This window comes from Symphodus melops (assembly GCF_947650265.1).
Source record: "Symphodus melops genome assembly, chromosome: 7".
Classification (NCBI taxonomy): Eukaryota; Metazoa; Chordata; class Actinopteri; order Labriformes; family Labridae; genus Symphodus; species Symphodus melops.
In genome coordinates, this window is record NC_136697.1 from 7496743 (window position 1) to 7513613 (window position 16871).

Genomic DNA, 16871 nt, shown 5'->3' on the forward strand with positions numbered 1-16871 from the left:
AATCCATCCCACCTCACAGGTGTGCCACATCAAGATGCTCATCAGACACCATGATTAGTGCATAGGTGTACCTTAGACTGTCCACAATAAAAGGCCACCCTGAAATGTGCAGTTTTTGCTTTATTGAGGGTCTGGGGACTCAGAACCAGTCAGTATCTGGTGTGACCACCATTTGCCTCATGCAGTGCAACACATCTTCTTCGCATAGAGTTTATCAGATTGTCAATTGTGGCCTGTGGAATGTTGGTCCACTCCTCTTCAATGGCTGTGCGAAGTTGCTGGATATTAGTGGGAACTGGTACGCGCTGTCGTATACGCCGGTCAAGCACATCCCAAACATGCTCAATGGGTGACATGTCCGGTGAGTATGCTGGCCATGCAAGAACTGGGACATTTTCAGCTTCCAAGAATTGTGTACAGATCCTTGCAACATGGGGCCGTGCATTATCTTGCTGAAACATGAGGTGATGTTCATGGATGTATGGCACAACAATGGGCCTCAGGATCTCATCACGGTATCTCTGTGCATTCAAAATGCCATCAATAAAATGCACCTGTGTTCTTCGTCCATAACAGATGCCTGCCCATACCATAACCCCACCACCACCATGGGCCACTCGATCCACAACATTGACATCAGCAAAGCGCTCACCCACACGACGCCACACACGCTGTCTGCCATCTGCCCTGAACAATGTAAACCGAGATTCATCCGTGAAGAGAACACCTCTCCAACGTGCCAGACGCCATCGAATGTGAGCATTTGCCCACTCAAGTCTGTTACGGCGACGATCTGGAGTCAGGTTAAGACCCCGATGAGGACGACGAGCATGCAGTTGAGCTTCCCTGAGACGGTTTCTGACAGTTTGTGCAGAAATTCTTTGGTTATGCAAACCAATTGTTTCAGCAGCTGTCTGAGTAGCTGGTCTCAGACGATCTTGGAGGTGAACCTGCTGGATGTGGAGGTCCTGGGCTGGTGTGGTTACACGTGGTCTGCGGTTGTGAGGCCGGTTGGATGTACTGCCATATTCTCTGAAACGCCTTTGGAGACGGCTTATGGTGGAGAAATGAACATTCAATGCCCGAGCAACAGATCTGGTTGACATTCCTGCTGTCAGCATGCCAATTGCACGCTCCCTCAATGCTTGCGCCATCTGTGGCATTTTGCTGTGAGACAAAACTGCACATTTCAGAGTGGCCTTTTATTGTGGGCAGTATAAGGTACACCTATGCACTAATCATGGTGTCTGATGAGCATCTTGATGTGGCACACCTGTGAGGTGGGATGGATTGTCTCAGCAAAGCAAAAGTGCTCACTATCACACATTTAGACAGATTTATGAACAATGTTTGAGAGAAATGGTAATATTGTGTATCTGGAATGAATTTTAGATCTTTGAGTCCATCTCATGACAAATGGGAGCAAAAACAAAAGTGTTGCGTTTATATTTTTGTTGAGTATATTTTGTGCCATACTGCAGACCTTACATTTTTCACATACTGCATTTTGCCACAGTCGAAACATGCTAGTACATGAGCCAGTTTTTAATTTCCAATGACAGCGCTTGCTGATTTATTTGTAGCTGCATTACATGGTGGTGTGTCAGAACTGCCAAAGAGAGTGATAGAAAAAGAAGTGAAAAGTTTTTTTATAACACATGTTGATAACAAACATAAATATGAGATCAAAACTCTAATTGAGAGAGAGATCTGAGACTGAGTACGACAATCAAGTTCATGATAAAAAAGGTCAAAAGGTCGTAGAAACAGCCTGACATCTTTAAAGACTGTTCTCCCAGGACTGGGTAAAAGGTAAAGGTTTGCTTATAATGAGATCATTAATTTTCATCAGTGCTGATTGTCTGTCCCATATGCTCAATAGAAGAAGGAAACTTTTTAAAAGACTCATATTTTTCAGTGTAGAACAAATCAGCTCAACCTGTGCTGCGACCTTCACAAGGACACAAGCTCTGAATCGTACTCCTCCTGAAGGAGATTGATAAGTACAAACGCCAAGGCTGCACAGACGTGTGAGAGTGATTGAGGATGACAGAGGGTTAACATGATCCTAACAGACGACAGGATGCAGATAAACAGACTCATTATTTCTGTAAATGGGCCGGACGATGCGTTGTTTCCTACTGAGAAGTATTCAGAGAAGAGGATTTTGGATTTGGCTTATTCTGGTTGTTCCATTTAATGTCCCCTTTTTGACAAAATTGATCAAAACAGCAGCACGTCCATGCCACTGATGCAACACGAATATGAATCAATTGTTGAAATTCAAATTGGTTACATTACAGACAATATTTTCATTTCTAAGGAAACACCCACAGATTTTTTTTTTTTTAGAAATCGCATCCAGCTTACAACAAAAGTGTTTACAAGTGTCATAAACTCATAGACTGAATTCCCCTCTCAAATAAAGGTAAAAGAAGTCACAAATAAAAACTTTACCCAACACACATAATTACATTTTTAAAAAACCTAACTTCAAGCATGTAAAAGAAAACATAAGCTTTTAAGTTAGTATTGAATTAAACATAGAATATACTGTACAGGTTATTTATATGAGTTACTTGTAAAAAGTGTTACTACTATACTTGTACATGTGCACACAGTAACACAGAAGACGCCTAGCCCTCTGCACAACCTTTTTTTAGTCTCTTAGTACATTTGAACCAAGTGGCAACCTCTGGTTTTCAAAAATGAAGCCGATGCAAAAATTCTAAATCCTGCATTTCTGCTTGAGGCTGGCTACAGGAACACCAGAAGTCACACATGAGAGGCAAAGAAAAGCCATTTTTACAGCCTAAATAAACGCATTTACAGGTAAGAAAAAACAAAATAGTTCTGATTAGTTCTTGCCATTGCAGGCACACACTGTATGAGGGCTGAATTTCTTTTAAATCGACTCCGTTTGGATTTTGAAAACGATGAGTGTCATCCAAAGTTAGGCACGTAGCTGACATGATTGACAGGTGGGCGGGATTTAACGGTTCATCAAGAGGCTTAAAACCTGAGGCAGGATTTCCAGCATGTTCCTGTAGTAACAGATGGCTGACGTCACTCAGGCTTCGTCCATGAGTATTTACAGTCTATCATTTAAACCCAGTTCCTTTAACAGCTTACATGACAAATATCAACCTATTTTTATCAAACAGCACTGTGACTGCTTCATGCTTCTGGATACAAATCACTGATTGTGTTTCAGCCTCGGTCCAGTTTGACGTTTGTGGCTTCGACTCGTGTTTCCTTTGAACTGTTTTCATGTCTTATGTAAAAGCACTTTGCCAGCCTGTTGAAAAGTGCCAAACAAATCAACCATGTCTTGAGGAGAGAGGCTCAAGGCTTCCTCAGACACTTACTTGCATAACCACTACTTTTTTAACCCATGTGTAGGAGGTCAGGTTGTATTGTGGGTAATGCGGGAAGGGGGAGGGGGGGGCTGGTTATGATAAAAGAAGAACATGTTTCATAACTCTGCTCGGCTTTGCTTTTTTAACTGTTAATTATAAGTCTGCTCAAGTTGTTTTTGTAAAACTCTGACAGGAGGATCGTATCACTGAAACACAGTTTGCTGAGACACTGAGTGAAAGAAAACATCCACCATGGGCCCCATCACAGACACAACAGCACATGCTATCTAACTCCAGGTTGAAACTTGATTTGCTTTATGATTCCATTAAATCCTCCAGCTGATGAGTAAATTCTATTTTGCGGTGAATGAGATATGAGAGGAGGGAAACATTAGCGTCATGACGGTTATCCTCAATCAATTGAACTGTGATTCATTAAGGCGTGTGGAGAGGTAAAAACCTGTTTGGAGAATTGTCACTTTGAAACCAGAGTGACTCCTCAGCTCACTGTAACTGAGCGTGCACAGATCCTGCAGGACGAGATCTGTCTCCATCTTATCTCCCCCGACGTGGACACATTGAATCCTTATCTGCATCGTTTGATGATCTGTAACCACGCTTATCATTTAGCCAGTGGCTCCAGAAAAGCTCATAAAAAGACATGTTACGGAGTTTATTCATGCTTGTGTGTCCATAAATAACATGAGGCCTGAGGGGGGGATAAGCCACCTTGTTAGTTATGCAGCTCGCAGATAAATCTAAATATCAATGCACTGCTGGACAGAAAACAATAGCATGAAACACAATAGACAGCTACACGCAGCCATCAAAACCATGTCTGTAGCTTATAGGATATGAATCCTTTAATATTCTCAACACACTGATCGAAACTGCAGATTGAGATCACTGTGGACTTTAGAGAGATTTAAGTGGCACATAGATCTGTCTCGATGTCAATGAGAGGAGCTGCATTGATTCATTTTGATCAGTTTTAATTAAAACTGTATGACACATAAAAGCTCTTTCAGATGTTTCGTTGGGATTTTTTGGGAGCATTTCTTCAAAACTTTCAGACACTTTAAAGTACTGGTAGTTACAATCTTCGCTCCCAGGACTTTTACCTTTTAACTCTCCCTAAAGCCCGGACAGAACTGGGCAAAAAGGCTTTCTCGTATGCGGCTCCCTCTTCTTGGGGAGCTGGTTTCCTCAGATGTTTTTAAAGGACTTCTTAATGATCTGGAGGCGGGCATATTTGACTGTAGATGTTTTTACTGACTCATATGGCCTCTTTTTGATCCCTTGCTAATGATGATTTATAACACGTTTTGATGAATGCTTCTTATATTTAGTGATTCCTTTACTTTTACATTTATCATGAAGTGTTTTATGCCTGAAACAAAGTGAGTTGTGCTGCTGCCTGTCTTCGCCACCACGCTCTTGTAAAAGAGGTTGTTAATCTCAGTGAGACTTTTCCTGGTTATATAAAGAAAACAAGGAAAAAAAGTTACCTTTGGGAACATCCCTACAGTTCCTCTTACAGCATGGTCACAAACTGCAGCACAGTGTGATATGTAAACTACAGACTACATCACTATGCATCATAGTCAGGAACATCACAGGCTGTTTGACTCAATCTTAGGCACTACACAGGCTTACCAAGCAGCACCCTCAGGTGCTAAATGATAACACTCTAAGCACACAACACTGCAGTTCCTTTATTCTCCACTTGGCTGGCCAAGTAATCCTCATTTGATTCTGTGTCAAAAGTTCTTTTTCTACATCAGTTTATAACCGTAAAAACGTTAAACACCTCATCTGTTTTTGATGATGTGAAGGCGACATGTCCTGCACATATTTGCATACATTTGGGCATAGCTGAGTGGAGTGACAGGTGGTGTGTGACGCGGCTGTCAGGAGGCTTAAGGCCTTCCTCAGCTCCCTCTCTCTGCCTGGTTCTAGCTGGATGAAGAGTTCGGTAGGGACAACATTTCCAATATGGCGACTGCCCTCCTTGACCTTCAAAACTCCCCTCAGAAAACCAAAGGGTGATGTCACTAAGACTACGCCCATTTTTAGGCAGTATAATGAAGATGAGAAGTACAGATCCCTGAAGTTGGCAATAAAATATAATAATATAAAAGGGTTAGTCACATAATAATATTATATTATAATAATATTATAATAGCTTAATGGCTTTGTGCAGAAAATGACATGGCTACCTGGACTGCATTGAGTCGCAGAGAGATGGTTAAGGTTAGAGCGGCGTACAAAGTGATGTTTTTTTCCCCCGACTCAGGTAGGGATCAGATTTGGTAAAAGTTGCTCTGTTTAAGTTCATGTCGTATCTCTCCAGCCCACGATTTGTTAGCCCGATTTGTACTGCAATGTAGTTTGTCGGAGAAACGTTAAGTGTGATGTAATCATCAGAAACCCCTCCATGTCATCGGCCCCAACCGTCTGCAGCCTCCTCCGTCTATGCCATGCTTATAGACTGAACTACAAGTATCGGCTGTGGGACCACCTGGGGACTACACATGGTGAATAATCCTTATATAGAAGGAGTAAGATTAGCAGGGAGTAAAGCCTTCCTCCTCCTCAGTGTCTCCGCTCCTCCGTGTGTCATGCCGGCTCGATGTATTTCCAGTGTTTCAGCAGAATGTTCTCGTAGCTTTTGGACAGGGTCAGGTCAGCTCGTCACTTGTTTCTGATGCATCAGCAGAATGCTAAAGGTTCACCGGGGCCTCCTTTGAAAGAGGGAGCTTTGGCCTTTTGCTCTGTGATGTCAGCTCCTTTGACTGACGTAAAATGTGTAAAGAAATTGCTTGGCTGCTTTATTTGTCCCTCCGTAGAGCTTCAATCTCACACATCCAGCTCCCCGCGTCACTCTCTCTGTTCCCTAAACACTTCTCCTCTCAGGCCTTGTACTTTCCTCCAACTCCCCACACCTCACACCTTATAATCATCCATATAAGAGCCCTCCTACTCTCTCACCTTTCCGCATCAACAGACTCCCCCACATATCTTCACATCAGTGGTGTATTCAGGGGGATAAGAGGGGGAGGATGTTGCTGCTTCCAGCACAGCTTTTTTTTCCTGATAAATTTCCATAGTCCTCGATACCTAAATATAACTTCCACACTGTCTTTTTCTTTTTGGAAGCGTCAGCAGGGGAGTGAACTTTGAGACTTCACATACCTGATGAGTCTAAATGATGCAGACACTTCTTTTCTATTTTGACTTGTATCAAGTTCCCCAGTCTTTGAACATGACCTTGCACAGGCCGTCGGTAACAGCTGCACTCGGTCTGGTCTCTCCAGCGCTCAGAAACATTTATCTCGTACGTGGCCAGATGCCATCAGCTCACCTGCCCTGCATGGCAGCATCAAAGTCAGATCAATGTCAGCTGCTCTGCCACCTCTGACTGTAGTTAAGAAGCCAACACCGGTCAGCTGTCCTATTTCATGAATATGTTTAAAGCAAAGGTTTAAAGTAGAGGTGAACATTTGATGTCAATTTGACTTAAACAACCCTAAAAAGAATGAAACCCATCCCTGCAGCCCCTTCATTCAGACTCACATCGTTAGGGAAACAACTCCTAAACTAAATGTAAGGCGTGCAATGTGTACCATGGTAGAGCTCCTTTGTCAAATTTTTACAACTTCGATAAAGCTAGTATTTATCTGGACACAACACATTCTCTACAAACAGTTCCCCACACTTTCAAAAACGACAGCTCTTCAGTCATTTTGAACTGAAAACTGCCTTCAAGAGACAGACAGCACAAACCAAACTCCTGCACAGGGTCTCGGTGGCACAAATATATTGGTCCCCATCCTTAGATTTTATTAATGTGTAGTAATGAGACGGTGTCGTTCAGTATAGTAGTAAGTACACCTCTAACACGCTGTGGTCCTGCTCTGTGCAGCTGGCCCTGATCTGACGGAGCTCAGCTGTGTCCACATCAAGACGATGAGCTGGAGACGGAGTGGAAACGAGTTTATTGTGTTTCCAGACAAACAAAAAGTGATATAAGGTTCACGGTTTAAAACAAAGCTTCCTGCCTGTGTGGAACAGAAAAGAGACAAAGATCATTGTGCTTAATGGCAGTGTGGCCAACATGGCGACTTTCTCGCTATATCTGGTAACTTTCCATAATCCTCTCTGTGACTTTTTTTGTCAAAAGCCTGACTTTTCATTTAGAGAAGTGATGGACGATTTCAACGGCAAAAAAAACAACAACTAAAAACCGAGATTTATTTGGGTTGTTTTATTTACTCACTTTTTGTCTCTCCCACAGCGTCATTTCTCTCCTACAGCGTCCATTACGATTGCATGCTTATTGTCAATTATGCAAATTAGGCAATGATGTCATTTAGCGACTTTTAAGAGTTGACAACACCGGTTAATGGCTCCAGAGCATCTCAACACACGTGGATGAAGCCGCTGATAGGCCAGGACTGATTTAAGCCCTGGTTGTCAGAGTCATATTTACAGACTGTATCATCTGTATCACAGTGCGGAGCTGTTATAGCATTGTTTGCACTGCAGCGCAGCAAGGGGAGCATAAACCCTTGTTTCCTGGTTTTGTGAATTAAACACCGTCTTTTTGATTCATCTGCATTTTTCTAGCAAGTGCAAAATCCTCTTCTGAACCAGGCCCTCAGTAATTTCATATATCTGGAAACCAGACTTTTTTTTGTCATTTTGGCTAAAAAGAACAATCAGCCACAAAACACTGTCGATGTATTGGATTATGATTTTGATTATTAGACTTGGAAAAAAGCGACTTTAGCAGCTCAACATGAGTCAGATACATCTGTACTCCAGGCAGTAATATAGACAAGGGTTTTGGGGTTTACTTCCTGCTGGGTGGATATGGATAGAGTAGATTCATGATTATCTAAAAAAGACCTGAATGAACTTTAACAACAGTCTATTAATATCCTGCCTCCTAGACAGAGTTATAGAAGCACATTAAACAAAGGTCAAACATCTCTCAGTGAAAGCGCTCCAAAGAGCCTTTTTTTTAAGTGTGCTGCAAGAAGGCTTATCTCTCAGGGACTTTTCTTTATGTGAAAGTTATACAGCTGATGTCAAGTGTGCCCTCAGTGGCTGAATGCGGCACACAGAGAGAGAGAGAGAGAGAGAGAGAGAGAGAGAGAGAGAGTGCTGCATCTGAGGAGGCACAAAGAGAGGAGGTGATTAAGAGAGCTTAGACGGCTTATCAGCCTGCGCTGCCTCAACACACGCTGACCTCTTTTTAAGTTTTACTACTGAAAGCTCAGACAGCCTCCGTCACTCTTTCAGTGGAACAGATATGCAGTGTTTCTTTAAGTCTTTAAGTATACATTTGTCTTTGCCTCGATTGCAGGCTTCGTTTGGCTTCAGCTGTTGCACTGCTCTCTCTCGTCAAAAAATTGTTTCATTAAAACTTTTTTTACACTTACCATCTGTAATTCATTGTATCTTACTGAGAACGGAAAACATAATGAAACCGTTTCATTACATGCACAATGATCGAAAAGCTCACATAAATACAGTCTGACCCCTCAATTCCACCAGATATGTGTGCGTTGCCTGTCCGCTCTGGTGCGTAACAGCTCCATGCACTCTCGTTCATCAACACCTACCGGCTGCGATCTCATCAGCAGGGAGACAGCCGGTCTGCAGGAGCGCCGAGCCAAAGGGATTCCTGCAGTATTTAAACAGATTCACTTGCGACAGCGCGACATTATACTTTGTAAGTGGTCTAAAAAGCTGTGTCATCCTTATCAACACAAAAACTAACACGTATACAATTATTTTTTGAACCATCAAAACTGAGTGTTTTATTCAGAAAATAAACCATCCAGCAAAAATAGAAGCCTTGCTTATCTGCTCCAGAGGGCTCAGGACTGCTGGAGCTGAGACGCAGCGAACCCAGTAGTAGCACACACATCGCATGAAGGGAAACCTCTCAGAGACGGACCGAACACACATCTGGTGGAATTGAGGCGTAAGGTTTTGCAATGGACACTGAATAAATTGAATAAACATCCTCACCCCCTCCTACTCGCTGACAGACAATTTTCCTAAATATTTTGTGCTGCGTTCTTACATCAACTCACAGAGAAAATGTACGAGGCGGCTAGCAGAACAATTCTGGGGAAAGTGGCAATGATAACTTCGGCTGTTGTGCTCAACACTTCTGGAAGCTTTTCAGGAGTTTTGTGTAAATTTAAAAGTATTATTATCTGGAAAAAAACGTGTCAAATGATCCAATAAAAAAGAAAACTAAATGCTTCAGTTGGAAAAACACTTTTTTAGCCAGTTTGAATCATGAGCTATTTTAAAGAATTAAATTGTAAAGATACAGATGATGAGTTTTTGTTATTATTTTGTGGCCATACAAATTACAAGCAATACAAATGTTTGTGATTCATGTAACGTTTGAATCAAGTTTTTTAGTGATAGCAGATGAATCAACGTCACTAGACTAGCAAGTTACAAATTAAAAAAAACAAAGTTTGTTTCTTCTTAATCTGTATTTTGAAGAAAGTAAAGCACTTAACACATTTTGTTTTTTTATCATTTGCATTTGGTCAGCTAAATCTCCAACATGTTAATGTCCAAAGAGCAGAAAACCGGATACTGTTAAACTTCTGGTTTCTGAAGGGCTGTTTAAGCCCAACAATGGCAACGCCATATTGTAAATGCTGACTCTTCCTAACGTCAAATGAATCTGGTAACAGGCTAAGAGGTAGAGCTGAGGCGGCCCTTTAGCCTCCTGACAGACAGATACACTCCAGCCGATTGCCGTCCGCTCAGCCATTCCTGGAATTATGAATAACTCTTATCCTTCATAAAATTAGATGAGTTTAAAAAACAACCTAAATCAACCCCTGTACAGTGTGAGCAATTCAAACCAAACGTGTTGTTTAAACCAGGCTGTGAACACGTTTAAATGGGGATGTATACAGTATGACTTCAAGTGCTTCAACAGCCAGCCTCAAGAGGACATTTGAGGGAACTGCAGGCTTTTGCACTTCCACATCACGTTCATTTTTCAACATTGCTGCTTGGTTTATAACCTTCTATTTGTGTCTTCATACTAAACTTGGCTAATCTCCTGCTGGCTGTGATGTTATATTCAGTGTGTAGACAAGAGAGTGGGATCAAAAGACAACAGGAAAAGAGCAAAGGAGCAGAATTCCCCACAAACAGTCAAAGACAGCTAGTCATGGGGAGTGAAGGGTACAAACGACTGCTGTCAGTCTTTTAGAGATATTTTTGTGTTGTGTTGATATTTAACCTTACTGCCTGCACTTGTATAAACACTCTTTGAATATTTAAGGCAGATGCAAAGTTTTTACAATCTTAATATTGTGAATGCAAAAAATAGCAGCTGTACTCTGGAGAGCTTAGTGCAGTGACCACAGGAGCACCTGCTGTACATCGGAAGCAAATCTAAGTGGCTTGCAGTGGATTATGGGGATTGTAAAGTGCATTAAAAACGGTTAGTATAAATACACTAAAGTCATGAAATTTAATCCTCCATGGGGTAATGTCTACCCATCCTCTCCTGCCCCTCCCTGTCTAGCTCTGGACCGCTGTGGTCAAGGCCTCCGGGGGAATCAAGAGGAGAGAAGTTCTCTACTTTAAACAATGTCTCTTTTGCAGAGGCACTCCAGCCCAAACTCTGGGGTTTAGTTACCCTTTAAGATGAACAGTAGTCCTGAGTGGATACTTCATTAGTCATTGGACCAGTGTCTTCCAGCACTACTTTCAGTCATGTGGAACTAACCATCTACTGTACAGTGTGATCGCAACGTGCATGACTGAATAATATACATACACTTGTGTGTGCTTACATGTATCCTCTCGGTTAACCGTATAAGAATCCCCAGAGGAGCATCAAATGTAGGTCATCAGCAGTGAGGCACTTCACAATCCTAATACCCGCCTGCCGACACTCTGCAGTGCGCAGAAACGCACCCTGCGGCATCCTGTGTGTTCTTGTTTCAGAACCAGGCAGAAGGGCCGCCTTTTTTTTTACTTTTACAGGATTATCTTTACACATTACAGAGTGTACATATGCACATGACTGTATGATCTTTATCTGTTCAGAAACTTTATGGATCAGAGCTTATATGAAGGGTAAACATGAACAATGATCTTGAATAAGAAGTTAGATTCAGTTGGGGTACTGACAGAAGTTATTCTGTTTGAGGACAATATAATCTGTGTAGCGCAAATTCATATTCTAGTGATCAATTTAAAGGTCACGTACTATCCTCCTCGTCATCAAGTTTAAATAATAAAACACTGTCCCCTTAAAGGTCACATATTATACTCACTTTTCAACCAGTTTAAATAAGTCTCAGAGCTCCTCAAAACATGTCTGTGAAGTTTCTTGTTATAAATCCACTCTGATCCTGTATTTGATCATGTCTATAAACCCCTCTACTTCAGCCCTGCTCAGAACAGGCTGTTTCTGTGTCTGTAGCTTTAAATATGTAAATGAGCTGTGTCTGACCACGCCCCTCTTCAAGGGCTCGGACTTTCTCATGTTGTGCCCTGTTGTTTATCGTGAGAAGGCAGACTCAGAAGGCAGAACAAACGCCGAGCTGTGGGAGTGTCACCCACCTGTGGGAGGGGTAACTGCCCTTTGTGATGTCATGAAGGGAAAATCTCTCAAATTTTAAATAAAAAGATGGACTTTTCTCATCCTTGGACTAGCGAAATAGTGTTAGGGAAACATGGTAAAGTGTATGTTGCACAATATGTGACCTTTAAATGTTAAGGGTCTTTTTCTAACTCGTACCAATTTCAGAACATTTGACACTGATGGTGGCCGGTAGTTGCAAAAGTTCTGCAACAGCTGAAACGACGTACATCACATTTAGACAAACACACAGCATATTCAGAGATGCTGCACATTCAAAAGGCAAACATGCTAAACCAATACAACAGCTTAAATGTGCTGCAAAAAAACCCAAAAAGCAGTATAAACCTGAAAACATCCAATGTTCTGCAAAGAACAAGTCAAGTTGAAATGTTTTTATGATCGTTTTGTTTTTATTTTTCTGATCAGACAGCAATTTGATTGACATATCAAACAATTTCAAAATGTTTATTCATGAAGCCAGCTTTAGTCTCAAAGCTTGAGCTACAGATGATCATTCACACTTTGATAACTTCCTGGCTGACACCCTGTTATTCTCTCATTTTCTAGTCTGGACCGTCACTGGTTTGTATTCCGAGCCAACATATCCACAGAAACATCCATCTTTACTGCTTTTTTCTTTTTGTCCACACACCCAGGAAATATCAAAACCTGCATCAGAATACTCTGCTCTGATCAAAACAATCTCTAGCATGATTCTTCATGACAAATAGAACTTTGTACACCCTGCAGCTAAATGTTTCCTCCACCCAGCGAGCATTTCTCTGTGTATTTTAAAATCCTTTACATTTTTAACACATTTGTTTTTACTGTGCTCAAATTGAACTTGAACATAATACATGTAGCTATTCTTGAAAACACAAATAGTTTTTCTTTCCAAGTGTTATAAATAACCAATGTACGTTAATATAATATGAAGTCTGTCAGTATATTCAAACGTTTTCTGAATGTATAAGGGGGGTGGGGTTGGGGTTTCCCATTTAGTAATAAATTCAACTCTCTTCCATAAATAACTGTTCCAGAGCGCCCCCTAGAGGCCCGGAGCTCTCCTAGATTCACAGTGTTTGTCAATTAGCAGGTGTTTATTTGTTTTTTTAGCTTGAGGTATTTGTTGCATGTTTGATCTTAACTCGGTTTGTCTCATTTGCAGTGAGTTTAAGTTGTTTTGGACTTCTACATGTGCTTTTAAGTTAATATCATGTATTCGCTGAATTCATTGCAGATATTTGTTGTTCTAGGTCATTGCTGCCATGAATGGTCAGCCAGCGTTTCGGACAGCTCATGAAGCACCATTTTCATGATTTTTGTATGAAAAATAAAATAGCTCAGGGTTCCGGTGGTATAGTTGTTTGTGTGTGCTCTCAGTGCCGGCCTGTGTTGGTGACAGTATAGGCAAATGCTAGAGGCGCCCCAAATGAGAGAGGAAGAAAAGTTGAAGTTAAGAAGAAGAAATAGAAGAAAAAATGTGTTTCGATATGACGAAAGATGAGTGTGATCATGATGATCATTTTCATGCTATTTATTTAGGAATGTTACAAAAGAAGCCATGAAAACACAGCTCCATCACATATTTCAAGGCTCTATTTTCTTGCCTCCTGCTTGACGCATCACAACACCGCTGCTTATTACCTGCTCATTGTGGAGGAGAAGGGCAAACCACCGTAAAGTAAAAAAGAACAACAAAGTGACCAGGAGTTCAGGGACGAAAAAGAAGAAGAGGAGGAAGAATCTGCTGAAGACACAGAGGTAACGAGCTGCATGGATCAATGATTACTCTGTTGGAGTTAATCTAGCTTGTTATGGATGGATGATAGTAACCTTATTAGATCCTCATTCCTAAACAATAGTTATTTCTACTGTACTTTTCATTTACTCTCATTCTTATTTAGTCTTGTACATATTAGTCTTGTATTACTTGTTTATATTTTCAGTTAATTGTTAAATTACTTCATGTGTACATCTGTACAGAGAGAACACAGGCTACCAAAGTTAAATTGTGTTAAACATACCTGGCCAATAAAACTGATTCCGATTCTCATTTGTTCTTCTGTTGTTCTGAGCACAAAACCTACTTCCATATTTATTCTTAGTTAATTTTCAGCCTGAAATGTTTTTTTTTTCCATCTCCTGTTGTCCTTAATAGTTTGAAGCTCTTTTAACAGTATTTATGTCTAACAGCATAAATGCCTTTTGTGCATAAGTCCTCACTGGTAGATCTGTGTGCATGGTGTAGTCATGGTGGTTACAAGGAAAGTGTTTGGGCTCACCTGAAAAACAAAAGGTTTTTGAGCTCATCTTAAATTACAATTTTAAAACCCTCCCCTGCTGTCCCTGAGCCGTCATGTATGATATTGTTTGTTCTGAATGTATTTTATTTTGTATCTAGCTATAACAGTTATTACCATTTTGTTCATATTTGTTTAGAAGTATTTTTTATTTAAAAATAAAGAAATTACATTATTTGAATATAAAGATGACTGCCACTGTTCTTTCAGTTTATGAAAGTTGTCTTTGGTGGACAAACGATGAAATCTTGCCTGAGCACCAAAATTGTTAGGGCCAGCTCTGGTGCTCCCCACTATGTACAGAGGCCGTAATCCTCCAAGTGGGCAACCTGGGTTGCAACTCGACCTGTGGTTGAGGTATGTCAGTCACTTAGTTGACTTTGTAAGGAACACAAACAGGGAGGCCCATTTCTTAATCACAAGGTGTTACGAGGTCATTTTAAATATCTCCGGCCTCGTAAATAAAAGAGCATAAGCAGAGGTTTTTTTCTTCAGGGAGCTTGTTGAGACAAAACACATGTTTGAGATTTTCTGACAAATATTACGAGCTGGCATGTAATGATCACAGTCCAGAACAGGAGGGGTCTGTAGTGGGACATTAAGACCTCAGAGATCTTATATCTAAACTCAACAGCAGCTAGTTCACGTATAGCTGATAAACAATACTTCAGTGCAATACCTGCTATCAAACCAGCAGACAGCAGAGAAGTGTCTTTCTTCAGGCTGTTTGACTCCTTAACTCAATCTAATCCCACGCAATCTGCCATAGAGGAGCACATTAGTACTGTTTGGAGTATTTTCTGGTTGTAAAATGAATGCTGATTCTTTCATATGCGAGAAAGCGAGACCGATGAGTCCATCAGGAAGAGGATTTACTATTTTCCAGAGTTATTTTTAAGTCCTCTTACTAGCACCATCGGGTGGGTGTCCAGTGAAGCGGTTTACAACACTCTACTGAACAATCAGAAGGGAAGCAGGAAGAGAGTGTGTATTGAATAATACATAACATCATTATGAGAGAGAGGTTCGGATTGTCCACAGGGTCCGCAAATTACTCTCACAAATTGTGACTTCTTTACAGTTAAACAGGGCCCACACCCACAGGTGCTTGTGTATCCTTCTTCACCACGTCACGCCACAGTAACGTCTGAAAAGTCAGAAGATATAGGGCCCAAAACAGACCTGATTATCTTGTGACGTGAACACCCTCCCTTTTTTAAAAATATTTCTTCGGTAACGTATAGTCTTTGTTTTCCTGGAATGAATTTTTTCCAACACTGAAAAAGTGAAAACATTCAGCCGCATCCTTCATCATTCAATCCCCCTTAACTCAATCTGCGCCTGGTGGAGCCTACCTGTGCTGCTCTGGATGGTTCTCACAGTGGTGGCAGACGTTCTTGGTGGAGACGAAGGTAACAGAAGCAGCGGCCTCCCTCCCTCTCCTTCGTCCTCCGACGCACATCCCTGATCGATCGCCCTCACGTAGCTGTGGCTGCGCATCCGAAAGCATCCAGGCATAGGCAGGGTGTCCATGGTTTCCATGCTGTCCATGGCAGCCTCCATGGCCTGCGACTGCAACGCATTGTAGACCTGTTCACACACCTGCTCGATCTGCCCGTTCAGCTCCAGCTCACTCAGCTGGAGGAGGAAAGGTGAAGACAACAGAGGAAGAGCACACAGAGGGACAAGAGAGGACTCAGGATGAGGGGAATGCTGAGGAATATCCAAGAGGATTTTTAAGAACCTGTGTTTCTGTTGTTGGGTCTGTCACAGAGAGAAGCGTGTTGCTGTTACTGATAATGAGGTCAATACAAGATGAAAACAATGTGGAGGTGCCAAAGTGTAGTTTCTTCACGAACCACTAAGTGAATAACTGAATGAATGTCCATTCATCGCCATAAAGAGTGCTACTCTTAAAAGCAGGAATAATTATATTTAAAGCCCATAAACGTGAAGTCAATATCTTCAGGCTTTGAGTTGTGTAAAGTTAAAGACAGGGCTGCTTTAATTCACTGATAGGTGCTGCTAGATGTCAGCTGATCTAAGCCACTGCACATCTAATTCTCATCATCTTGTGCTTCAAAGTGTCGACACACGGCAACATCTCTTTGTGTATCCGGCTCATTTTCAGTGAAAAATATCTCATTACACTGAATGTAAGCCATATGCAGCTGACGAGTCCAGATGAACTTCTTATTTCAAAAAAAGCTAAGAAAAAAGTCTCGAATTGCTAGTGATGAGTATTTTGTGTATGCAGCATACACAATCTATTTGTGTCTTCAAGATGAGATGAGTGACGGTCACTGCCTCACATTTTACCCTCAGGCTTGACAGACTACTATGTGGTTCACATCTGGCATTCAAGTAATGATATCTTTAAAGACTCATCAGTGAGGATCTCAAGGCAGCGAACACCATGGCCATTCTTACTTGCTGCTGTAAAGCCATGCTTTAAGTATGCTTGCTGATGCAAGTTTGTAGATGACAGTGTGGTACTCTGTGATTGTGGCTCTTTCGCAGCGCGGTCATGTGGTTGCCTGGTGTTCTTTGGGAAAGAAGCCA

General features: G+C 41.5%; 1 protein-coding gene across 3 annotated transcripts in view; it reads right to left on the reverse strand.

Annotated features, from left to right (window-relative positions):
• The window catches only part of dlgap1a (discs, large homolog-associated protein 1a), a 66344-nt gene that overhangs the window by 13864 nt on the left and 35609 nt on the right, over positions 1-16871 (reverse strand). For all 3 annotated transcript variants that reach the window (XM_079347789.1, XM_079347790.1, XM_079347791.1), the window contains exon 5: positions 15665-15947. In XM_079347789.1, coding sequence (XP_079203915.1) covers positions 15665-15947 — 283 coding nt within the window. The remainder of the gene's footprint in view (positions 1-15664; positions 15948-16871) is intronic.